This window comes from Neoarius graeffei, chromosome 26 (genome assembly GCF_027579695.1).
Source record: "Neoarius graeffei isolate fNeoGra1 chromosome 26, fNeoGra1.pri, whole genome shotgun sequence".
Lineage (NCBI taxonomy): Eukaryota > Metazoa > Chordata > Actinopteri > Siluriformes > Ariidae > Neoarius > Neoarius graeffei.
The window spans coordinates 35,983,836-36,009,736 of NC_083594.1; the positions used below are offsets into that span (position 1 = coordinate 35,983,836).

General features: G+C 41.0%; 1 protein-coding gene across 6 annotated transcripts in view; it reads right to left on the reverse strand.

The window, feature by feature from the left end:
* Nucleotides 1-25,580, reverse strand: part of maf1a (MAF1 homolog, negative regulator of RNA polymerase III a) — a 36,884-nt gene extending 11,304 nt beyond the window's left edge. The window contains exons 1-7 of one of the 6 annotated variants that reach the window (XM_060910348.1): nucleotides 25,315-25,580; nucleotides 23,834-23,962; nucleotides 14,175-14,343; nucleotides 13,895-14,016; nucleotides 11,670-11,789; nucleotides 6,985-7,083; nucleotides 6,800-6,898 (exon numbers count right to left, since the gene is read on the reverse strand). In XM_060910348.1, the coding sequence (XP_060766331.1) occupies nucleotides 6,800-6,898; nucleotides 6,985-7,083; nucleotides 11,670-11,789; nucleotides 13,895-14,016; nucleotides 14,175-14,343; nucleotides 23,834-23,940 (716 nt within the window). In that variant the 5' untranslated portion in view covers nucleotides 23,941-23,962; nucleotides 25,315-25,580. Of the gene's footprint in view, nucleotides 1-6,799; nucleotides 6,899-6,984; nucleotides 7,084-11,669; nucleotides 11,790-13,894; nucleotides 14,017-14,174; nucleotides 19,267-23,833; nucleotides 23,963-24,907 lie in introns of those variants that run through there. The other 5 variants (XM_060910345.1, XM_060910347.1, XM_060910344.1 and 2 more) reach the window with 5 other exon arrangements.
* Between the last annotated feature and the right edge of the window lie 321 nt (nucleotides 25,581-25,901).

Below are 25,901 nucleotides of genomic sequence, written 5' to 3' on the forward strand. Positions count from 1 at the left end.
GTTGAACCTGAAAGCCTATAAGTTGAAACTGAATTTAAAAAGATTGCTCAGCTTTTGTTTTTATGAATTTCAAAACTCAAACTGTATCATTGGTACATAGCAACTTTTTCCTCTCTATTACAAAAAAAAAAAAAAAAACACCCAGAAAAAAAATGGAATTGGCAAATTTTCGGAAACAGTAAGTCATCCTCCCTACAGCTGGTGAATCTAGCAGCCACCCCAAAAGCACCATTGCAACCTCTTCCCCTAATTGAGACCCCTTTAAACAAATTGGAATGGATCTCATTGGGCCATTAGCTCAGTCTGCACTTTTAGTCCTAGTGAATTATGCAACGCTATACCCAGAAGCAGTACCACTGCATAGCATTTCCACATGCAATGTCGCAGAGGCACGATTTAAAATTATCTCCTGAGTTGGGATTCCAAAAGAAATCTTGACTGGCCAGGTCACTACATGTGTCACGCACCCTTTGCAAACTCTACAAGTTACTGGGGTTTAAATCAGTCCACGTGTTGATCATCCACAGACAGACAGCTTACTCGAGTGATTTAACCGAACGCTTAAAAACCTAATTTGCAAGTTTGTGAGCGAAGACGCACATAACTGGGAGAAATGGCTTGAGCCCCTGTTATTCACAGTACGAGAGGTTCCACAAGTCTCCATGGGGTTTTCCCTGTTTGAATTATTCTATGGGCGTAAGCCACGTGATGTCTTAGACATCATACATGAAAATTGGGAGCAGGGACCCAATAGTAAAATTCAATATGTTCTCAACCTGCGTGCAAAACTCCACACACTCAGGTCACCTAACCCAGGAGAATTTGCAGCAGTCGCAAGAACGTCAACCCCAGCTGTACAACAGGGGTGCGTGCCTGCAGGAGTTCACACCGGGAGATAAAAGTACTCTTGTTATTACCCACACCAAGCACTAAATTACTCACCAAGTGGCAAGGGCACTTTGAGGTCACACAGCGAGTTGGGGACGTCGACTATGAGGTGAAGTGAATGGATAGGAGCAGGGCAGATATACCACCTCAAGCTGCTTAAACTATGGATTGAGGGGGCCTCCATAGCATTGGCAAAGGTAGTTCCGGAAAGGGAAGAGCTGGGGCTGGAGGTAAAAGAAATGTAGCCGCTCAAGCCACCTCAGTCCTCTGTGGATACCACCTCTCACCATCCCAACTCACGGAAGTAGCCAAGTTGCAAGCGGAGTTTTCTGACATGTTCTCACCCCTTCTCGGTTGCACCCACCTCACAGAACACCACATTGAGATGCCCCCAGGGATGGTGGGGCGGAGCTGCCCATACCACTTACCTGAACACAAGAAAACTGTAGTTTGGGACAAACTCAAGGCCATGCTCGAAATGGGAATAAGTCAAGGAGTCGCACAGCAATTGGAGCAGCCCAGTGGTCTTGGGTCCCCAACGCAGACAGGTCAGGCCAGTTCTACATGGTGTAGGGGGGGCTGCCATGCTGTAGCCATGGTACCCACAATTCCCTGCTTCACTTTATGGCCCATCTTCTCTCCTTCCACTGTTACAGCATTGAACAAAACAATCCCTGTACTCGATGCCATGTTCTATCTCTGCCCATTCTTCTGACTCCCTGTAATGGTATTGGATACAGAGACGATACCAGATACCAAATACAGTGACGTCACGACTGTGCTTTAAAACCCGCAGCGAAATCGAAATTCTCCCTCTCTGGCGGTGGATCCCCACACGTGAAAGAGACGTCGTTGCATCTGTGCTACAGAACAACAAAGGACAAAGAATGAGCTATTGATACTGGACCTTTAGCCAAAGTTCAATGTATTTGATCTTCGCATAGTTGCAACAGTAACTGAACCAGTTAGCTACTGCAGCCCACGCAGTATTTTAAAGAGAAAAGGCGACTGGATCCCTTTTCCCTTTCGCAACGTCGACGAACTACAAAACAAGATTCCTTCCAGATCATCGGATGACCGACGGGACACCGAAGATCTTCAGCTGACAAACTGTAAAAGCAAAAGGAACAGAACTGTTTTCTCCCTGGACCTGCACTCCGCGCTGTCTTCAGATAACAGATGGCGCACTTTCAGTTGCCAAGCAAGAGCGATCTCAAGTAAGGGTGGCATCTGGGCAATTGTTATTCTTAGTTTTGGCTAGTTAATGCGAAGTGTTGTTTATTTGAATTTATTCATGGTTTAAATGTACGCATTTTGATTCACATGAAAGCCGGTCTTAGACTGCGTGTTGTTTGATTTGCTTGTTTACTATTCATATTAGTTAGACTGTGCATGCTCTCTTTTTAACTTCCTCTGTTGCACTACACCCCTCAACATTGGGATTTCAGGAGTAGTTAAGGGTTGAGTAGAAGTTTGGGTTTAAGGCCTAGCTGGGACTAGTTTTTAAGCTACAGATCCTGTCTCTCTCCCTCGTGCGCTCTCCTTGTTGCCCATCCCCTTTTAGGCAGAGCCTAGTACAAAAGCTCGTGCACTACACCCACATACCACACCTATCTCACCCACGCACGCACACAGCCTCATTCCCTCGCTCCCCTCCTCCTTGTCGTGCACCTGCACACACTCTCTCCCTAGCTCCTCATCTCGTTAGTGCGCAGCTGCACACACACACGCATACACGCTCACATACAAACGTGATTTCCCGCTCTCATTTTAACATTCACTCACCCCTACACAGTAACACTTGCGTATAGTCCATTACTTCTGATCACCATTAGTGCCTTAGTTATCATCATATTCACTGCTGATTTCTCACTCTGTTTACTGCTGGTTATTATCCTACTTACTATTGCTTTATACACTACTGATTATTACTTGTATACACTGTATCACCATTTATATTGAATTATTCCTTGGCTGCTATTGTTGCTATATCTGCTCAGTATTAGTTTGCTAATTCATGTCAGCTATTTCAATACATGGTACCTTTGGAGTAAACTGTGTCCTGTCTATTGCTACAACATTCACTGAGTGCCAACCTCTGCCAAACAAGTATTCTAATTGCCTTCGCCCATTTGGTTGTTATATAAAATGTAATAGATCTAGAGTAAACATATTACATTAGAGCTACATTACTCACTAAAACTAAAGCAGCATCACCACCAAGTTATTCCATTGATTTGAATAGTTTAGCTATAAAACTATTAGACACTTGAATTAATGATTAATTAATTTGACACTGATCCCTTTTTACATGACACTGATTTGATAAGCCTGTTGCACCTACAGTGGACTACAGAAAGGTCAAGCCAATGTCCAAATTCAATGTGTACCCAATGCCTCACATGGAGTTGCTCGATCGGTTAGGCGCAGCTCATTTTTATTTAACACTGGATTTAACAAAGGGATATTGGCAGAGCCCCTTAACTCCCCTATCCCGTGGGAAAAAAAAAAAAGACCAAAAAAAACAAAAAAAACAATGGCCTTTTCCACCCTGTTCAGTTTACACCAGTCTGTCACCTTTCTGTTCGGATTATTTGGGGCCCCGACGATGTTCCAGCATCTCATGGATAGTCCCCTTTGCCCACATGCTGCCTATACTGCAGTCTCGATGACATCGTTAAATATAGTCAAGATTGGCCACAGCACGTAAAACATCTTAGGGCTGTTCTGGAGTCGTTGAGGTGCGCGAGGCTCATGGCTAAAGAAGTTTGCAATTGGATGGGTGCAAGTACAGTATCTGGGCTTCCACTTGGGTCACAGGCAGGTGTGTCCCCAAATTGACAAGACTACAGCCATTGTGACCTGTCTGAGGCCAAAGACCAAAAATGGGGTGAGACAGTTCCTGGGGCTAGCTGGCTATTATCACAGGTTTGTGCCTAACTCATTGGATAGCACCAGCCCACTGACTGATCTCACTGAAAAGGGGCACCAGATCCAGGTCTAGTGGATGGAGCCATGCCAACGGGCTTTCACCCAGGTCAAGGCTGCACTGTGTGGTGGGCCACTATTACACACCTCTGACTCCCCTCTCCCCTTTATTTTGCAGACACCAGATGGTGGAGAGACAGGAGCATGTGGTGCATCCCACAAGCAAAAGCTTGTGTCCCACCTCTCCTGACTGACATTAGCTGCAAACTCTCAGGGCGAGAGACTACGTATAGCACAATCGAGAAGGAGTGTCTGGCTAATCAAGGGGTGGTCCTCACCCTCCAGTACTACCTGATGAGGCACTCTTTCACCCTCTGTTCAGACCACACCCCATTCCAATGGCTCCACCGCATGAAGGATGCCAAAGTGTGGATCAGCCATTGGCATCTAGCTCAGCAACCCTTCAAGTTCAAGGTGGTCCACAGGCCAGGGGTGCAGGTGGCGGATTCCCTCTCTTGCTTGGGGGGGGGGGGGGGGGGGGGGGGGGGGCTGCAGGCTGGTTGGCTCCCTGCCCTTTGTCAGGCAGTGGCGATATGTGGCAGCAGGGGCATGGTCAAGCACCAGTTTGTGAATGGAGAGCAAGGCCAGGGAAGGGAGGGGCAAAACGACCACACCTGTGTCAAATTAACAGTGCATGCGTGTGTCTTGGAGTGACAGCTGGGGGCTTATGTGGAGAGAGGAAGTGCAGTGTGTGTGTGTGTGACTCAGTGCGTTTACATGCACATAGAGAGAATCGAATTTCTGCCGTTGCTCGACTGAAATCGAAGTTCAAAATGCCATGTATACACCTTAATTCAGCTGAAATTGAACCGAACTTGATTTCTCGGAATCAAGCTACACGACCTAGATTATGCGATTTCTGCCGAGCTACTTAGTGCATGTATACCCTATTGAGCTACGTATTCGAGCTACTTACTTCAGCACTGCCCCTTCCGGAAGTGACGAGTGACGAGACCACAAGCGGGAAACACAACAGCCTCGGTCGGCATGACAACAGCATGAATCTTTTCTTTTTGTGGCATTGTTTGCACTGTTAAAATTTAGCTCACTTACTGTATCACCAAATACATCTGTACAGCTGTTGCATAGCTGTGAATTGTGTACATAAACAAGTCATTGTATTTGTGTGTGTGTGTGTGTGTGTATATATATATATATATATATATATATATATATATATATATATATATATATATGAATGAGTGATTCCACGCTTATGGGTACTGAAATGGGGACATGAACTTATTTTTAAAAATTCACCTAAAACCATTTCTTTTTTTTACCATCCGGTCACAAAACATGTAATCTTTAATGAATGATATGTTAAAAGATAACTTTAATTTTCTGAGATGTAATAAAAACATATTTATATGCCAAAGTCAGAACGTAACAGAAGTGTTGTGGACATATATATTCTCAATTTTAACAATGCAGAATTACTTTTTGAAACATAGGAAGGTGATGTTTTAGCAAATATAATTAATAAACATCTCATCTCATCTCATTATCTCTAGCCGCTTTATCCTTCTACAGGGTCGCAGGCAAGCTGGAGCCTATCCCAGCTGACTACGGGCGAAAGGCGGGGTACACCCTGGACAAGTCGCCAGATCATCACAGGGCTGACACATAGACACAGACAACCATTCACACTCACATTCACACCTACGGTCAATTTAGAGTCACCAGTTAACCTAACCTGCATGTCTTTGGACTGTGGGGGAAACCGGAGCACCCGGAGGAAACCCACGCGGACACGGGGAGAACATGCAAACTCCACACAGAAAGGCCCTCGCCGGCCCCGGGGCTCGAACCCAGGACCTTCTTGCTGTGAGGCGACAGCGCTAACCACTACACCACCGTGCCGCCATTAATAAACATGTGTAGTAGAATAAACATACACATTCTTTCAATAAGATTAACATGGTATATAGCTAGATTGTAATTAATTTGTAACAGACGCGAGATGGACAATCGTAACAGAAGTAATGTAACGGACATCATTTTGGAACTCATAGGCTTGACTTTGGCATATAAATGTTTTTATTACATCTCAGAAAATTAAAGTTATCTTTTAACATATCATTCATTAAAGATTACATGTTTTGTGACCTGATGGTAAAAAAAGAAATGGCTTTAGGTGAATAAGTTCATGTCCCCATTTCAGTACCCATAAGCGTGGAATCACTCGTATATATGTCCAACATCTGAAGAATGTCAATAAAAACAAAACAATTGAACTTTTTTGTGTGTTTATTAAGACATAAGTTAAATTGTAAGCAAAAAAAAAATTTTTTGTAAGCAAAAAATGGACTTTAGAAAAATATACAATTGTGCAAAATAAGTTGTCTTACAAAACAGTGGCCTGCGCAGGACAGTTTGTAGCCATACAGTCTGTTAGAGCAAGCCTAACAGCTTGAGCACGGAACTTGTGAACACGGAATTGCCAGTGTTGCCAGATTGGGCGGTTTTAAGTGCATTTTGGCAGATTTGAACATGTTTTGGGCTGGAAAACGTCAGCAGTATCTGGCAACACTGCTGATAACTTTGTTTATACTCTTGAATAGCTCTTCTTCATGACGACAACCGGAAGTGTACCGACACGATGGGGCGTGTAGCGCCACCTGTGGCTCGGGTGCACAATGTACCTCACACAGCTCGATTTCCTTGTGTGCATGTAGGATTGGATTTCTCTGGCACCCCTGCTGGGACCCTTAGCTCGATTACCGACAGTATCTCGATTTGGATGTGCATGTAAACGTACTGAGTGAGAGAGAGAGAGAGAGACAGAAAACACGTGCGCACGAGAACAATACATTTTTAAGCTGAAAAAAAAAAGTTTCCCTAAAGCTTGTGTCCCACCTCTCCTGACTGAGTGCTACAGATATTTGATCTATTATCTTACTTTCTTCGAGTATGTTCTCACCTCTCCTCATCCATGTTCTCCTCCTCCACAAAGCTGCCTTCATCCAGATCCAAGTTCAGCTCTGTTCCAATGCCTGAGTTTCGTAGAGTCATAAAAAGACTAAAACCCAATATAAACAAGTATTATACAACTACAAACACAATTTAAGCCTATGTGAAATTTTTAAGGTTACAAGCTCATGGTACCTTTTAATCATGTACCAAATTGAGGTGTGATGTAGGGATGATGATTTTACGCAATCACGGAAAAAAGCGGAATCACTTGTCCGAAACAGAACAGCCATTCTGAAACGGAAAACGGGTTTTTGTCGGCATCCAGTTTCAAAACCAGAGACATTCAATTCATGCAGCTATGCAGCAAGGGGTTTTTGAGGGGTTTTTTTGGCAAAAAGAAAACGAATCTCTGTGTAAACCAGGTTGTTAATTTCCCCATGTCCCACTATGTTGTAAATGGTGTGAGGACTTCTGATCAGTGTACACGCTGACTGGATTTAAAAACAACCCCTTCCAAGGATTATAAGTGGGAACACCTCTCCCCGGAAAATACAAAACAGCTCACAATGCTGAGGCTTGGTTTGGGTGAATCCTGTTGAAGCAGTCTTCCGTCTATTTCTTCATCAGTTTTCAGTTCATGGGTGGGTTTCCTGATAACGTTGCACTTTAGGGCTAAAGAGCAAGTTTAAAGACACTCTTAACCCTCTGGGGTCTGAGGGTATTTTCTGGCACTCTAATGATTTTGGTATATTCTGATTTTGTCATCAATTTCAACAAATCTAAGCAGTATTTTCAAAGTCATATGACTTTGTATTCAACACAAGTTCAGCTACAATAATATCTATGTAGTATGTATGTCATGACTGTACTTTTAAAAAAATAGATAAATGACGTTGTAAAAAGCAGTTTTAGAACTCTTGGAATGTGTGTGAGGTAGAAGAAAAGAAAAAAAAAGTTACCTTCCCCATTGTGATGAACCGTTTTGATCATTTGAGGCGATTCTGTTCAGTCTTAAGGCCAATTTATGCTGACAACCCAGTCCTCGCAGACGGCGCCGCAGATAGCGTCTGCGTAGCCCCCCACCTTCGCAGACGCTCTGCGCGCACCTCCCAAAAATTGTGACCACCGCAGAAGCCTTGCAGACAGCGTCGCAGACAAGAGGGCTCTGATTGGTCCACTCTACATCCGCTGTACACGCACTTCCGCTTCCCTACTTTCCTGGTTTGGTTTGTTTTCACGACCGCCATTTTTAAAAACACGAGCGAAGATGGAGCAGCACGAAGAGCGGTTGATCGAGGAAGTGAGGAAGTACGGACATCTATACGACTCCAGTTCTAGTCATTATAAGTAACCGGAGGATAAACACTCCACTAACCACACCCACCAACTACTCCTAGCGATTTCGCGACTTCGCGCCCCCTTGCGTTGTGGCGGTGAATAACATCGCGCACGCCTATTACTCCCCGCTCAACGATAAATTACAACTGTCTGCGAAAAGCTATCTGCGAAAGCCTTGTCGCAAGAGCATGCAGAGGCCTTTAGGAATGCATCAAGCACAAAATCTTAAAGCTGCTCCATTGATTTGGACAATTAACTGGCCATCAAACAATTTATGTCCTATTGTTTTGGGATAAAGGATTGGCAGTGGGAGGGGTATTAAATGAGAAGGGTAAAAATTTCCATTCCATTCAATGAGAAGAATGAAAACCCCTCCCACTGCCAACTCTTAATCCCATCAGGTCAAGTTACAATGGGCAAGGTAATGTTTCTTCACACATTCCAACACAGTTCTAAAACTGCTTTTTACAACAGCTTCATTTATCTGGTATTTGAATCTTCAGTGTGTCTTGAAATTAACTCTTGTACTATTTTACTCAGTTCAGAGCCACAACCAACTCTGTTACACAATTACTCTAATTTTGCTCCCACTCCAAATTTTACTCTCTAAACACAAAGTAGAGCAAAATTAACTATTTTTGAGGAAAATACTTTTAACTCTGGAAAAATTGCTGTCATTTTTCCTGTGAGTGCACTACAGCACACAGCTATCAACCGATCTGCTCATAATAAATAGAAGAAATATTTACACTTACTCGAGTTGATCTTTGGCTGGACCGAGCTGAAGTTTTTTAAAATAAAAATAAATAAATAAAAAGCCGCTCATCATCAGTGTTGCAGTCCTCAAGATTGAATTGAATCGCTATCCTGAATCATCCAAAGCACATAAAATCCGCGTGCCATCTCACAAGATTTATCTCCAAATAGCCTAAACTATGGCCCTGTCCAGACGGCAACAGATTCAGGTGAATCTGATAAAATTGTTTATCGTTTCGGCCTGGCGTCCACACGGCACCGGCGTTTTGGGTGCCCCAAAACGAAATCTTTTGAGAATGAGTTCCAGAGTGGAAAAATCTGGCAACAGCACCACTGCGAAGTCGTCTGGATGAGTAGAACGGATTTGTTTACGATGACATCACAACCATATGACTGTCAGTGCTTCACACCGGGTAGAAGTGTAACGAACTCGATGCGAGTTGTCAACAAATCCTATAACTTGGTTCATGAAACGCGCTTACAAAATATTTTCACTGTGAATATTTATTGTGTAATGGTGCAAAGTGAGAGAGAGAGAGAGAGAGAGAGAGAGAGAGAGAGAGAGAGAGAGAGAATAGCCCTTAGGGCAGAGTCTTTAGTCCAAACACTGCGGAAGCAGTACCAAACCGCGCATCGCCCATGCGCTTTCCAAACCAAAAACAATCCCGCCAGCAAAAATAGGAAAAAAAAAAAAAAAAGGAGCGATCTCACCTCTTCAGATGTTGGTTTAAGTCCGACAATACATTCCTCAAAAAGGGCGTAGAAGAACAAAGTAATCCATCAACGTGTAGCATTCAATTTATTCCGGACCATTAAAGGATTCTGGAGGATATCAGAATGTTGGCGTACCGGCTTCCATCTACCTCCATTCATTCCTCTTTCCGCGTCTTTCGTTTTACGCTACTGATTAATAATCAAAACTTTATGTGGCTGATGCTACAGAAGAAGGGGTTTATGCGCATGCGTCTACTTCTTCTATTGTTCTGGTGTCTCTGATGGGACCGTCTTACAGCGCACGTAGAGGTGTGGCATGTGTATTGCATCGTTTTCAGCAAGCGTTGCCATGTGTACCTGGTATTTTACTGATCCGTTGCCCATGTGGACACGATATTTAAAAAAAAAAAAAAATCTCGTTGCCGTGTGGATGTAGCCCATGTCTGACAGATTTTATCCTGTTTTCGGTGGGTGTCCCCACCACAAAAGAGAAACCAATCGAAACTCAAAGACTGAAAGTGATCATCATGGCGTTACCATGTGAATAGTCTTGCGTAAGTGGGCTCTTAGCGCTCCAACTCCGGTGTGACTAAGCCCATGCTTACATTAGACCGTATCAGCGGATCATCAGATTAACGTTTTTAAAACGATTAGTGTGCACACAGCAACACCAATACACGATTTGCGTGCACACAGCAATACCAATTCACGGATACGCTCGGCTCCGCAGGCATCCTGTGCTCCAAATCACTCCGCCCTGAACAGCGAGTGCCCTCTGGAGGGTGCGCACTCCGGCCTTGCGCAGATCACACAGCACGCGAGTGAAGTGAACAAGCTGTGATTCGGGACTGAGCCGCTGTGTGTGTGATCCCAGCGCATATCACTTACCACTTGCAAGTGGAAGGATGGCAAGCTTAAAGACAATCATAACTACACAATGGGCAGTATTTGCATCAATATTTGCAGTATTTTCATACTTTTATACTCTTTAATGAAAGGTGATACAAGGCGGAAGTCCGCGCCGTTTTTCAGCAGTTGCGTCACATGACCAACGCCAGCGAATCAGGAAGGTGGATGTCACAGTGACGTTGTCCAATGATGACGCCAGCTAGAGCTCAGCACAGCGTATTCGTGCATTCTGAATGTTTACACAGCACCGGAGCTGACACGATCTGGATTGAATACGTGGACGCTGGCGGATTCCCGTTTCCCAGTGTTTCCAGGCGGTTTAATGTAAACGGACAGTGCATCCGCAAAGAAAACGAGACAGATACGGTCTAATGTAAACGTAGCCTGAGTAAGGTGACAAGTTTTATGTTTCATCTAGTTTAGGTAATTTAAAAACTATAATATTATTTGGCAGTGGGCACATAAGAAAGTGTAAAGTTTGTCAATATGTTAAATCATGCTTGCATGACAAAAAACTCAAAAATATTTATCCAAACACATGACCTACTCATTCTAAACCTGTTGAACTTTGCCAGCAAAGCTCTTGACCCCAGAGGGTTAAGCAACGAACGTTGTCTCTGGTTTTCCCGAATTCACTCGTAAGAAGGTCTCTTAAGAGCAACTTTGTTAAGAGTGTCTTTGCAGTGTGCATCCTCAATATCGGATTTAGTAGATGCTCAAGGCATTAGTAGTTGCTAAATCCAGTTGATGAAGTCATATGGCGTTCATTTGTCACCAAAAAAAACAACGAAATATAAAAGTGCTTAAAATTTTAATATATTGTATTGCCATTAAGCAGTACATATACGTGCTAATTAATAATTTAAACTATTTTACATTTTTGAACAATAATTATTCCAAGCTTATTATTTACACAAAAGAGTGAGCAAATAAGCTAAATAATTAAGTAAACGTTTGCCCCATGCCTGCGGATTTGTTTGTTACCCAAATCATGCAGTCATGATTATTTCAACTGTTGTCCACAATGCCAACTTGGCACTGTTCTCCCTTTTTTTTTTAAATTTTATACATATGTGTAAAAAACAAAGATAAAAAAAAAAATTGGCAATTTTCTGAAATGGAAAATAATCATCCATAGTGATGTAGCTAACAAACTCTACCTCACAGAGCGACAGGTGAAGAACACAATTCTTTTCAGCCTCTTATTGTAGAAGAAGTAGTTGAAGGACCACAGGTTGCCTTCTTCTCCAAATGGGTCAGAATCAAGGTCTGGATTATAGCTGGAATTAGGACCGAAAATAGTCTTTTAGTACATAATTGACCTAATCATAAAACACAGAGTAAAATCAAGTGGTATAGGATCAGTGTTTCTCAACCACTGGGTCGATTTTTTTTTCCACGTTGAAGCTAATTTTTACTTGTAGTAGGGTACGATTGCTGGGTTGCATCTGATGTCACATCCACATCATTAAGCTATGGTCACACTACAGCTTGCAATGCTTTGCGATGGGTTATCGACGAAAATTAGGCATTTTGGTGGCGATGCGTGGCAACATACAGGCAACCTAAAAGTTGTGACCGTGCAGGCGAACATTTGACTGTTACACCTTTGTGCGCTTGAGTCTGGCGCAGCTCAAGCAGCCGCACGCGCTCATGGAATGCGTTATACACATGCTGGGGACACAGTCATTATAGGAAACACCTGATGTTGATTTAAGCTGTTTTCACAGAGACTTTGTGAAGTATTATCATTATCACGGTCACATTTGTTTCTTGCCATGTTTATGACTGGTTAAATACTCTCCTTTATGATTCTGCTTTCGTTTGTGTTTTGTTCCTCTGACCTTGCCTCACGTTTTGTTTTGTAAATATCACACCTGCTAATAAAACACACTTGCATCTGTCTATCGCTGCATACCTGACAGAATATTTCACAAAGTCTCTGTGAAAACAGTGCTCAAATCAGCATCAGATGTTTTCTATAACGACTGGGTCCCAAGTGTACGCACAATGCGCTCCGAAGAAGAGAAGAGCAGGGAAAATTGAGAGGCTGTGGTTCGTTTACCCCGATACTAAAACTTGTAATGTCTTCACAATCATCGCAAAGATGTGTACAAAAAGCTGCAAATTCCCACTTCCCCGGGAATAAACAATACAGGATTTATCTTGTGTCTCGATCCCCAGATCTTTAACCCAGCCCCATAAAAAGTTGTATGTCTCCATGCTCTTCCAGGTTTTCATCCGTGTCCCCCTGTAGAACGATGTCTGCAGCACCAAATAGTTTGAGATGTTGGCAAAATTAACAGATGGATAATTTTCCAACTCATAGGAAAAATACTTTTGTTAGCATGTAAGGATCTATCCCATTGAGTGGTTTCTATATCCACTTCTTGGTTTTAATAACTTGCCTGTTTGCTGTACACAAACATGGCAATAAGTTCTTGCGTTAATTGACCAGACTCCACTTTTGGACCATTAATCCCTTTTGACTGAATACCCTGCATGCATGGTTTTATGTTGGCTTCTGGCACATCCCTACAGTTTTAAATACAATACCTACAGTTAAAAACAGTTTGTTTTATTGCATTTATTTAATTCCTGGGCTTCCATCTGTAACAGGGAGTGATGTTGCATCCCATTAATACACTTTACAATAGAGTATTGGATTCTAATAGAATAGATGAGCCAAAATAATTGGGGATCTTTTGTTAATGGGCCTCAATTCATTACAAGTATGAATAGGTGGGCCTTAGGGCCTCTGCATGCTCTTGCGACAAGGCTTTCGCAGATAGCTTTTCGCAGACAGTTGTAATTTATCGTTGAGCGGGGAGTAATAGGCGTGCACGATGTTATTCACCGCCACAACGCAAGGGGGCGCGAAGTCGCTAGGAGTAGTTGGTGGGTGTGGTTAGTGGAGTGTTTATCCTCCGGTTACTTATAATGACTAGAACTGGAGTCGTATAGATGTCCGTACTTCCTCACTTCCTCGATCAACCGCTCTTCGTGCTGCTCCATCTTCGCTCGTGTTTTTAAAAATGGCGGTTGTGAAAACAAACCAAACCGGGAAAGTAGGGAAGCGGAAGTGCGTGTACAGCAGATGTAGAGTGGACCAATCAGAGCCCTCTTGTCTGCGACGCTGTCTGCGAGGCTTCTGCGGTGGTCACAATTTTTGGGAGGTGCGCGCAGAGCGTCTGCGAAGGTGGGGGGGCTACGCAGACGCTATCTGCGACGCCATCTGCGACGCCATCTGCGAGGACTGCGTTGTCAGCATAAATTGGCCTTTAAAAGTAGAAAAGGTTGAGAACTCCTAGTCTAGATCAATCATGACCCCTGAACATGAGTTTCAAAATGTTGCCTTCATGCTTTGGATTAAAAGGAGTCGTACCTGTAAATGTCACACTCAGCCAGACTGATCTCATTGTCAATTGCCTCCCACAGCTGAGGCTGCAAGTGACTGTATACCTCCCCAGCAGCAGCAGACAAGCTACCATTCACAGCATTAAACACCTGAAAGGACATTGTGAAATGGTTCATTTTTAGTTTTGCTAAATTTGCACTCCCTGACAGCAGTCACATTTTCTATTAATGGTCCTCGTAAATATAATCAAAACAGCTCTTCGGCATGCAACAGAGTTTTAACAAGATGTGTGTTAAAATTTCCCTACCCAGTTGACACTGGGTTCTCTACTGAAGTCGTGTCCTCGGGTACGGCTGAAGTCATAGTCTGGCCTGAAGGACTCGTTGAGAGTAGCAATCAAGTAGAACAGAGTTTTCCTGCTGCACTTATCAGAAAGTGGACCCTCCCCTTCATCGCCACTTTGACTGTGGCTCAGCCTGAAAGTGCATGCACGCACGCGCACACACACACGAAAAAGCTGGGACAGTATGTTGAAATTCAAATTAAAACTGAAAATGATTTGTAAATAATCTTTGACCTGTATTGCACTCAAAACAATGCAACAGGACATTTTTTTATATTTTACCTCATTAACTTTTTCAAAAATAAACACTTCAATTTTGATTTGTGCAACACATTTATAAAAAAAAAAAGTGGGAAGGTAAAGCATTTACCAATTTGTAATTTTGCAATTCCTTCTCACACCACTAAAAAGATGCTTAGGGACTGAAGACACCAAGTGATAAGCATTTCAGGATTATTTTGTCCCATTCTTCCTGCAAACAGATCTTAAGGTGTGCAACAGTACAGAATCACCATCATATTTTTGTTTCAAAATTCACCACACATTCTCTATTGGGGACAGGCACACTCTCCTTCCGCAGATATGCCTTTCTAACATGTGCAGAATGTGGTTTTGCACCATGTTATTGACATATCTCTATAAAACATGGCAGAATATGTTGCTCCAAATTCTCAATGTACTTTTCTGCATTAATGCTGCCACCATAGATGTGCAAGTTACCTTTGCCAAGGGCATGGACACCACCCCATACCATGACAAACCCTAGCTTTTGGACTTGTTGCTGGCAACAATCTGGATGTTCCTTTTTGCCTTTGGTCTGGAACACATGGTGACCATTTCTTTCTTTCTTTCTTTATCTATCTATCTACACCTGGAATATGGAGTCATCTGACCACAATACAGGTTTCCACTGTGTGATGGCCCGTCCCAGATGCCGCCAAACCCAGAGAAGTTGAAAGCACTTCTGGACACAGTCAGCATAAAACTTCCTTTTTGCACAGTAAAATTTTACCTGGCATATGTGGATGCAACTCCTTATTGTAGAGCTTTGTAAATGGTTGCCAAAGTGAATCCCAAGCCCATGTGGTTATATCAGCTATAGATGAATGACAATTCTTGATGCAGTGCCACCAGAAGGACTGGAGATGACGGGTAGATTAGATTTAGATTTGCACCCTTGCCCTTCACACACCGAAATTCCTCCAGATTCCTTGAGTTTAATGATGATATGCACTACAGAGGGTGAAATATCCAAATCCCTTCCTATCTTTCTTTGAAACATTTCAATAATTTTCCTCATGCACTTCTTGACCAGCTGGAGAGCCTTGGGCCATCTTTGCTCCTCAAAGACTAGGCCTTTACTGAATACTGCTTTTTGTACCAAATCATAATTACAATAACCTGTTGACATCACCTGCAGTGTTTCCCTTAAGTTTACTGGCTGGGGTGTGTGTGTGTGTGTGTGTGTGTGTGTGTGTGTGTTGCTGGATGAGGATGGTCACCTGCAGGACCCCTCCCTGTGGCTCAGAGCATTTGGACCTGAACAAACAGTTAAAGGAGTCATATTTATGTCTCCAGATTTATTTTAGAACAATTTTTACAAAATAACCCTTTTTTTATCCAAGTTGGATCAAAGCCACTGATCCTGTGGTGAGTCCTGTACTGAGGGGATGCAGTTTCAGCAGGAGAGCTGCTAGTGTTCTATTTGGGCAGGGGCGGAATTTTGATTTCAAAGATGGTAGGGGAAAAAGTACAGGCACAAATCCTCAAAAGGGCTTAAGTTTTTCAGATACCCCTACCCGAGGTCTATCTGCTGTACTCAGGTCTCTTGCAAAAGAAATGTTGATCTCAGTTAAATTCCCTCATTAAATAAAGGGTGTACATAAACAAGGGAATATCTTGGAGGAAAGGTCATCCCTCCAATACAGTTCCACAGACTTGGCAAGGCACACCGAAGATATTCTGGAGACTCATGGTGGCCTCACGATTAAGATACTTCATTTTGATTTTGTCACCCATCTGTACCACAGTCTCTCATACCTTATTGCTTGATTCTGTAATTTGCTCACCTCTCCACTTTCTATATATTGTTCCTGCACCCTGCCTATCACCTGTGGCAGCTGTCCCTGCTGAGTAACAGACAAGAAATTATTTCCAAAGAAAAATACTTTCATGAAAGAAAAAAGTGTTATACTGTAGCGATTTAGAGATTAAAATGGAATATGAGCCATTTATAGTTAGTTAATTTATAACTCTCATTAGAAAGTCAGATAGCTTACTTCTTTCTGTAATTTGTTTTCACTCACCTCTCCACTGCCTATCACTACTTTGATTTGTGTGAGTGAAGTAGTACAGTAGTAGACTGACTGTGCTCATTTAAAATAACATGTACGTAGTAAATAAGTCCTTTTCTGTGGCTAGCTAACTTGATGTTTACAAAGTGATATCATGTTGGGATATGATCTCACTATGAATATCCATAACATAACGTTAGCTAACTTAATATAGAGAGTGTCTGAAGACATCACTCTCACTCTTTTTGATCGTACCGGTATGTCCTCCATCTTTTGCCACATAGGGGTTTCTGACATTGCTAACTATTACTTGATTGAATCTTTTAATCATTTTTGAGCACACGAGAGGTTTGTTTGTTTAAACATTACACAACTTTTCCAGTCTTTTGTTGCCTCGTCCTAACTTTTTTGAAACTTGTTGCAGACACCAAATTCAAAATGAGCAGATATATTTCTAAAACTAAAAATTTCTGTTAGAACATTTGATATGTTGTCCTTGTACCATTTTCAACGAAATATAGGGTTTCCATGATTTGCAAATCATAACATTGTTTTTATTTACTTATTTTACACAGCGCTGAAACTTATATGCATGCACATGCAATAGGGGTGTAATGGTACACATTCATACTGGACTGTTTCGGTACAGGACTTTCGGTATGGTGCAGCTGTGTACCAAATGCAATCTAACAGCAGGCGTTTTTGCGTACTGTACATACTTCAAATCAGAGTTCCCACACGAACATATTAAGTGGCGGACCATACATTTGTTACGTCTCCGCCTCACACTTCAAGTGCACTACAAACATAGCCAAGCTATGAACGTCATGGCTAATGTAAATGAGAAGTCAGGGCTTGAAAACCTGCCCTTATCATTAAGGTCTCCTTTTTGGGAACATTTCGGTTTCCAACTGAAATACAATGACAGACAGAGACAAGTGGATAAGACAAAAGCAATGTGCCAACATCGCTCAGTAGTAATCTGGTATGCCTCTGGCAACACCTCAAACTTGATCGCTCATTTGAAATGGCACCACGCGAATGTGACTGACCTCTGTCCCAATACCGTAATTGCCAGCAGATCTGCCCTTTCAGATGACAATGTGAACAAGGTATCTATCTATCTATTTATTTATTTGGGGGGGGGGGTTGAATGAAACTGAACAGGGTTACAAGCTGGAACTGTTAATGGTGCACTTTAGATAATATGGAAAAGTTCATTTCCTTAAAATAAAATGAGCAGGCTTATAAGCTGGAACTGTTGATTGATGCTGCACTTCAGTCATGGAAATTCATTTCATTTTAATTTGAGAAACTTATTTATTGGAGAAGTCATCAGGCAGATTCTACTGTAACTGGATCCATTAACCACTTGCCCACAAAATAAGAAATTTTTCTTGTCCTTTTTTCAATGAGGTAATATTTAAAAGATTGAAAATATGGTATTTGGTCTTCTAAAACAGCATGTCATTTAAAAATATACTGAGTATATCAATAAAAGATTTTTAAAGAATAAAGTTCTATTTCTTTGACATATCTGACAGACATAACTCCCATTTTAAAAATCACTTTCATTATCCCTGTTGCTATCGTCAGTGAATTTCTGTCAGATGACCTGACGATAGACTCAGCCATTATGGATCTTTGGTAGTTATCGTGTGGAAGCAGGCTTTATAATTTTTGGGTGTCAACAGATAGAGTTGAAATAGATTAACAGCGAAAAAACTATTTCATTCACGAGAGAAGCCCACAGTTATTTTTAAAAAATGCTATCGTCAGTCTGTCAGTCAAATGCACCTGACGATAGCAAAATTCAAGCCCTCACCACACACATGCTGACTGACGCAAAGAGGAAATTCTACTGCGCATGATTTTTGTGACAGCAGACATTTACTTCCGGGCAAGACTTGGAGTTCTGACAGCTAGATTTCATCAAATAAATCAAGGTAAGATTTTCAGTCAGCTATTCTGACGATATAAATTTTTGATGATAGAAACATTGAGAATATATTTGTGCATTCATATTTAAATTTTTCTGGAGGAAAACTATCGTAAGTTGAGATAAATCAGAGCCACTTGCGACCCTTTCAACCGACAGGCCATTTCAATGTGTTATTTCCCCACGAAAGTGACACAGTCGTGTCTATCATCACTGTTCTGACAATTATTGTTGATATTTCAATTTTGAAAATAAATTTTATCTTTATTTCAATATTTTATTATTTGGTTCTAGTGATGAGGTATTTAATATTATTACTAAATTTGTCAGATTAATAATGTAAGAAACAGTTTTGTTGCTATTGTCATCTAGAGTGTCTGTCAGAATATGATGGTAGACGTTAGTTTTTCTGTCAGATTTTGATGATAGAAACCAATGTGTTTCTATTGTCATTTAGCATGTCTGTCATGTCAGGCTTTTATTAATTAGTTACCAGGACTACTGTCCTAAAATTTACTGTGAATGTCCAAGACCCCAAATGCTACTAGAAAAACTTAATAGAATGATCAAAATAATCAATTCAGCAATTTAAGGAGATGGGACTTAACTGGCCTCTGTTATGGTAGAATCTGCCATCAGTGCTTTGCAGCATTATTATATTTTTATTCTTTTTAAGTCTAGGTCATTTAAAAATTACTAAAAAGTTATACTGTTGATGTTTACAAAAGTTCACAGGGTTTCTGCAGAAATCAGCAAATCTAATTTAATGCTTTTTAATGCCCTTTTTAACACCAACAACCCATGAAAATGCACAGATATATATGTATAGCAAAGAAAAAATAAACCTCTGGAAACTTAAATTTATTGTAAAGTGCCTTGAGATAAATGTATTTTATGATATGGCACGAAACATAAAATTAAATTGAAAAATTTTAAGTCTGAAAGGTAGTGTATGCAAAATCAAGTGCTACAGAAATTACACAGAATGTTGCATGCTATAGCAATTACTCTCGGATTTTGTTGCGTCCGCCATCTTTGTGGTAGAGCATCCATGGCAACCGAGGACAGTACATTGGCAAACTGTAATTTTTCGCAAATATATCAAGAATTGGGTAGTGACAAGGTCAGATACAGGGAAAAGATAAAAGAATGCTGTACGGATCCACCCCTGAACAACGTCGTAAAGTATGAAGACAATGTACGGATGTGGCAGAGTGTGAATTACACAGACATCGTGAATTACCTGGTGTTAACTACTAGCTTCATCACTGGGAAGTAGGGATGTCCCGATCCGATCACGTGATCGGAAATCGGGCCCGATCACATGGTTTCAGACTCGATCGGAATCGGGCATTGCCTCCCGATCAGGTATCGGATATATATCTATATAATATATTCTCATTTTTAACACATCAATAGCTATGCGTTGGCACAGAGTGAGACCAGACCTCTTGTCTCAACACAGCAACATCAACGCGTGCGGCATGACATCACTTTGTAGCGGAGACGCTATTGGTTATTGGCTGCCTGTTGCCGGCAAAGTTGAACACGGAAGCAGTTCGAAGCGGAAAGCAAAGCATGAGATCATTTTTTTTTCGTTGGATGACAAAAGAAACGGGCTCAAACCTGAAAGGGTAGAAATGCTTGTTTTCATCAAGAAAAACGTTCATTTCCTTAATTGAAATTACTGTACACCACTGTGAGATGTGTTCTTAAAAGCAAATTACCGGCACTGTGGCACTTTATTTTTTTTTTATTTGTTTACATTCCTGCCAGGTATTTTAAGGTTTTTTTTTTAATTTGTTATTTATTGTTCAAACTGCCTCATGTAAGTGCTCTGTTTGCTAACGGAGTTGTTGGATGTTAAAATAAGGTGTTAAATAAAAAATGAGGAACATCCTGGATCCGTTTCTTTCCTCGTCTTTATTTTTTATGGATTATAAGAAGTATCGGATCGGGACTCGGTATCGGCAGATACTCAAAATCAAATGATCGGTATCGGATCGGAGGGCAAAAAAACCTGATCGGGACATCCCTACTGGGAAGCAGATGAAAGCGTACAAAAGTCTTTCGACCTACAAATTTTTTTTGTCTCAGGCTGGGTACGCAACATCACACCAACAGATAATAACCGGAAAATTTTTCTGGCCAGGGTAAGTGCACTGTAGTGTCGTCTGTGAAGAACGTAGTCACCAAAGTCAGCTAATAAAGGTAGGTCGATTATTTATACTATATGTTTCTGGTGATATTTGCAACACATTTATAAAAGGTTAAAGAGTAATTTTATTTAATGGATGGTTAATGTAACACGTTAAGTCAAATAAAGGGTGCTGGTTGTAGTTAGCTTAGCTAGCTAACCGGAGTAACTAGCATACAGTACAATTGAATAGACTGACTTTTCTTCTCTCTCTCAGGGTTCCTACACATTTTCAAATTTAAAATTCCAGACTTTTTCCATACTCAAATTCTCAGGTTTGGAGACTTCAGCGAACAAACAACTACTCATATATTTAAAAGAATTACTTGAAAATCAAACAGGTACTCACATTATGACATACCACCAAAATGCATACCATATTTAGCTTGGCCAGTGCCCTGTTTTTGTCATAAATATATATACACATTACACAAAATACAGGATGCCACTCTGACGCACACGTATCTGATGCACACTTCAAGACATTAAAAGGAATACGCCACCCCCAAGTGAAATTGAGTCAGTCCCTGCAGTCCCTAGAGTTGGATGAGTGAGCCAAAGCGTTTTGTAGCCGACCCAGCCATTGTCCTGATCTGGAAACGTCCCGGTTAGCTTTAGCTTAGCGTAGTCGCTGTAATCTGGCGTGTCCAGCTAGCATTGTCATTGCAAAAGTGAATCAAATAACTCACGATTTTTTATAATTATTTCTCATGACCTGTACATTCACATCGAATACACATATCAATCCAAATTAACACGAAGGGATTTACTAGACCAATTTATATCTGGAACTATTTTCGGCCACAGCACAGGCAAAGCACCGCTGCAGGCGCAAAGACACCACGCAGCACCACAACTTCCGTCAATACACCAGTGTTACCAGGGAAACCAGGGTTTTCAGGTGCTGCGTGGTGTCTTTGCGCCTGCAGCGGTGCTTTGCCTGTGCTGTGGCCGAAAATAGTTCCAGATATAAATTGGTCTAGTAAATCCCTTCGTGTTAATTTGGATTGATATGTGTATTCGATGTGAATGTACAGGTCATGAGAAATAATTATAAAAAATCGTGAGTTATTTGATTCACTTTTGCAACGACAATGCTAGCTGGACACGCCAGATTACAGCGACTACACTAAGCTAAAGCTAACCGGGACGTTTCCAGATCAGGACAATGGCTGGGTCGGCTACAAAATGCTTTGGCTCACTCATCCAACTCTAGGGACTGCAGGGACTGACTCAATTTCACCTGGGGGTGGCGTATTCCTTTAAAACACAGTTGTGTGAAGATGTCAAGCACATACAGGATGTCCCGAAAAAAAATGTATACACACTTTTAATCACTGTAAAGTACTGTATGTGTTTATTAAAATCCATATAATTTTCAAAGAGTAATAGAATTTACAGACATTTTATTATTTAGTCATCGCCTGTTCTCAAACTGACATCCATTCTGGTCCAGTCACTGCTGACAATGCAAATCACATTCAGTTCTCTTGATATTTTTGGACATTCACTTTCAGTGACTGTTGCAGGTCTCAGCGTAGACTATAAACATCAGTTAGAGTCAGTGATTAAACAATAAAGTGATGTCTGTAAATTCTATTACACCTTGAAAATGAAATGAATTTTAATAAACACCTACTTCACAATGATTCAAAGTGTGTATACATTTTTTCGGGACACCCTGTATGTTGTGCACACATTACTGAAGCTTCTAATTTGAAAACAGTCATTATGGCATTTTTTGTATTTACTATTGTTTTTATGAATGCCCTGTGTTAGTTCCACTGTAGATCACATTTTGTCCACATACCAAGAGATGGCAGACGTGGCCGAGACGTGGCCACCCTAACCAGTATGTAATGGCTGCAGTGCCCTTGAGCAAGGCATTTAACCCCACATTGCTCCAGGTTGTAACCATATTGTACCCTGTAATAACTGTAAGTGGCTTTGGATAAAAGCGACAACTAAATGTAATTATAATAATGTAATAACAGCATTGTTCAGTTTATATGTAGGTTTGCGTACACAGCCTTCATATTTTTGTTGGCAGTTTTTTTTTTGTCTTGGGTCGCTTGTTTTCAGGGTCCATGTGCCTTATTTTTCTAGCAAATTCTGGCAACACTGCCAAGTAAGCCATAAGCATTTTTACACTGACTGGAGCTATGATGTGTGTTCACGCGTGTTCAAGAGGCGTTTTGTAGCAGGGGGTTTTCCTGCGTCTTGTCCAAAGTCTTGCAAGAAGCAAGTAGGTTCAGGGGGTGTGGCGGAGCGCATGCCAGTACAACAGAACACCCGTTTCCCTCCCTCTGCATTTCAACACATTTCTTTGGCAAAATTCAACTGAATGTCGGAATGTTGAGCTTCATTTTACTATGTAGCGGCAAAGGTCTGGAAACACAAATATTTATCCATACCCTAATTTCCATTTTCCATACTTTTCCAGACCTGGAAAATACTAAAATCAAATTCCATACTTTTCCATACTGCGTAGGAACCCTGCTCTCTCTACCTGCTTAATTTGGGTTTGCAGTTGCTTTTCTGAGGGTGCAGTACATATGATGTAGGCAAATGTTACACAAAGCAAAAAAAAAAAAAAAAAGCCCTTATTATTGATGTCTTCTAAGGCAATATTTTACCGAGTTCAACTACCTACATTTTTACTGGGGCTTTGTGCTATGCATTTGTAACTGCAATATAAATTGGAGTAGCGCTTACATGTATATCACTTACAGTATGTCACATCTTTATATACATTTTGTCTATGGTTCACATAAACGGTAGAAATATAAAACTTACCCTTTACAAAATGATCTGCACATACTCATACATATTTGTAGCTGGTCTCTTTTATATCAGACCTGTTCAGATTTGCAAGCAACTGTCTCTGTTGTCTACGGGTTAGATTTTCCATTTGGGGCCCTTCTCGCATTTTAACAGTAGGTAAACTAAAACAATCTGACTCCAGTCTTAGCAGAATTGTTTGAGCAGCCAATAACTGCACAACTTTGTGGCATTTCGTATGAAGGTGCTCACTGCTATGCATGTGTTATTCCACAAAGATGGCAGACACAGCTAAATCAGAGAGGGTAATGGGACATGTGACATCATGTGCAATCAATCTATTAAGAATGACCTGTGTCTCTGTGGTCACAAAGCAGAACCCAAATATGACCTAGCATTTTCACATATTTACTTGTTAGGGCTGATTCCAGAGGACTGAGGAGGGGAGAGGGCTTCCAGTACATGAGGCAGTCCCTCCTGACAGAATTGCTTAAACAACTGCTTGTCCTCACCTGCCATTTTGCAGGAGTAACTTTCAATCCTAAAAGGAAAAACAGCATCACAAAAAACAGTCAGCAACATGTGTATACATGATGTGGACCATGTATACACATTAAGTGCATACTATGATATGCACATAAAAAAACAGGCACACTCATTCTCTCTCTCCCTCATGTTTATTTTCTACATTCTACTGTCTTATCAGTCATGAACCACTAATAAACATGTTAATTGTATACCAGGCACTACTATTACTAGCTACAGTATATTTCCACACTTTGCTGTCCATTCTATTGACATGACAAAGACATATACACATTAGGGTGCATCAGTTGCCCGTTAAAAATGAAAAGTTCCTCCGATCATGATGCATTTTTGTTTTTATGTTCCTTTTGGTAAGAAAACACACTGGGTGAAATATTTTGACAAAATTCAAAAGTTTAATGGTGGCACCAGGAGCTCAAAGTTATGGAAAAAGCTGCTATTTTATGACTTTTATGACAAAATTTCGATCACTTTTCATAAAACATTATGGCACCTTATAGAGTATACCAAATATCTTAGATACACATTTTTAGTACATGTTCTAAATATATTATCAAGCACAGTTTGAGTTTTAGCTGTTCATTGAATCATTGTTCAACTACTTTTAAACAGTACAAATGTATTATGAATCACATTAATGCTTCTCAATCCCTTGCAAAGGTTCTTAACATGATCTCTGGGTCACAAGAAATCAATAAATGGAGTCCAACATTGTGATTCAAACCTTACGCGAAAACATAAAATAAGCGTTTTTTGGCAAAAAATGAACCTCATGGTGCCACCATTAGACCTTTGAATATGATCAAAAATTTTTACAGGATGTCTTTATTGGTGAAAAGGAACACACAAACAAAAATGCATCAGATTTTATGAAAGTGAGGGCAACTGATGCACCCTAATACACACATTATGTATATAAAATATATTCCCAAAAACTTACCGTCCAATTATCTTACAGTCTCCAGTCTCTATGGTGAGCTGAGTATTAATGGCCTCAAAACTCGAATTTTCCAAAAGCTTCATTGTTTATTAAAATTTGTCAAGCTCACGATAACGAGGGCCCTCAGCCTCACTAACAGTAACCTATCAACACTTTACTACATAAACAATTTGTAGCTAAATGTACACATACCATATGTTTAACGTTTCGAACATAACACTTGTAGTTATACTTTATTGTAGCATTACAGCTAAAATATACGCAAACGCAGAAACTCGAGCCGTAATAGCGTTAGCTTCTTAGCTAGTTAAATTCCATTGAAACAGTATTTTGCAAATCGTATGACTCGAGGCGACAACAAAACAGGTCAGCGCGGTTTATATATCACTGCAAACGTACACACACACCTAGAAGTCTTTGTCGAAGGCTTGTTGCACTTTGATGTCTGATAAATATATCTTCCTTCTTACTGTGAAATTTCCAATACCTCCCATTAATGGTAAAATTACGAGGAAAATTAGGCATCCCAACTACTGAAGCACAGGCGTAAGGCTTATGAAAATCCTTTCTCGGTTCTTCTTCTTTTTTTTTTTAAATAGAAACACGACTTTGTTTATATTTCTGTATACGATATTAGCTACACAGACCACAATATCATCAGTCTTCTTCGGGATTTTACAGAAGCTGGCATCCACGGATTGTATTACTGCCATCTATTGGACTTAATTTATAACCGAGGCCCCCAAATTCTTCTCATCATATCACCTCATCCATTGCACTACTGGCCCCCTTTTCTACAGGGTCGCAGGCAAGCTGGAGCCTATCCCAGCTGACTACGGGCGAAAGGCGGGGTACACCCTGGACAAGTCGCCAGGTCATCACAGGGCTGACACATAGACACAGACAACCATTCACACCTACGGTCAATTTAGAGTCACCAGTTAACCTAACCTGCATGTCTTTGGACTGTGGGGGAAACCGGAGCACCCGGAGG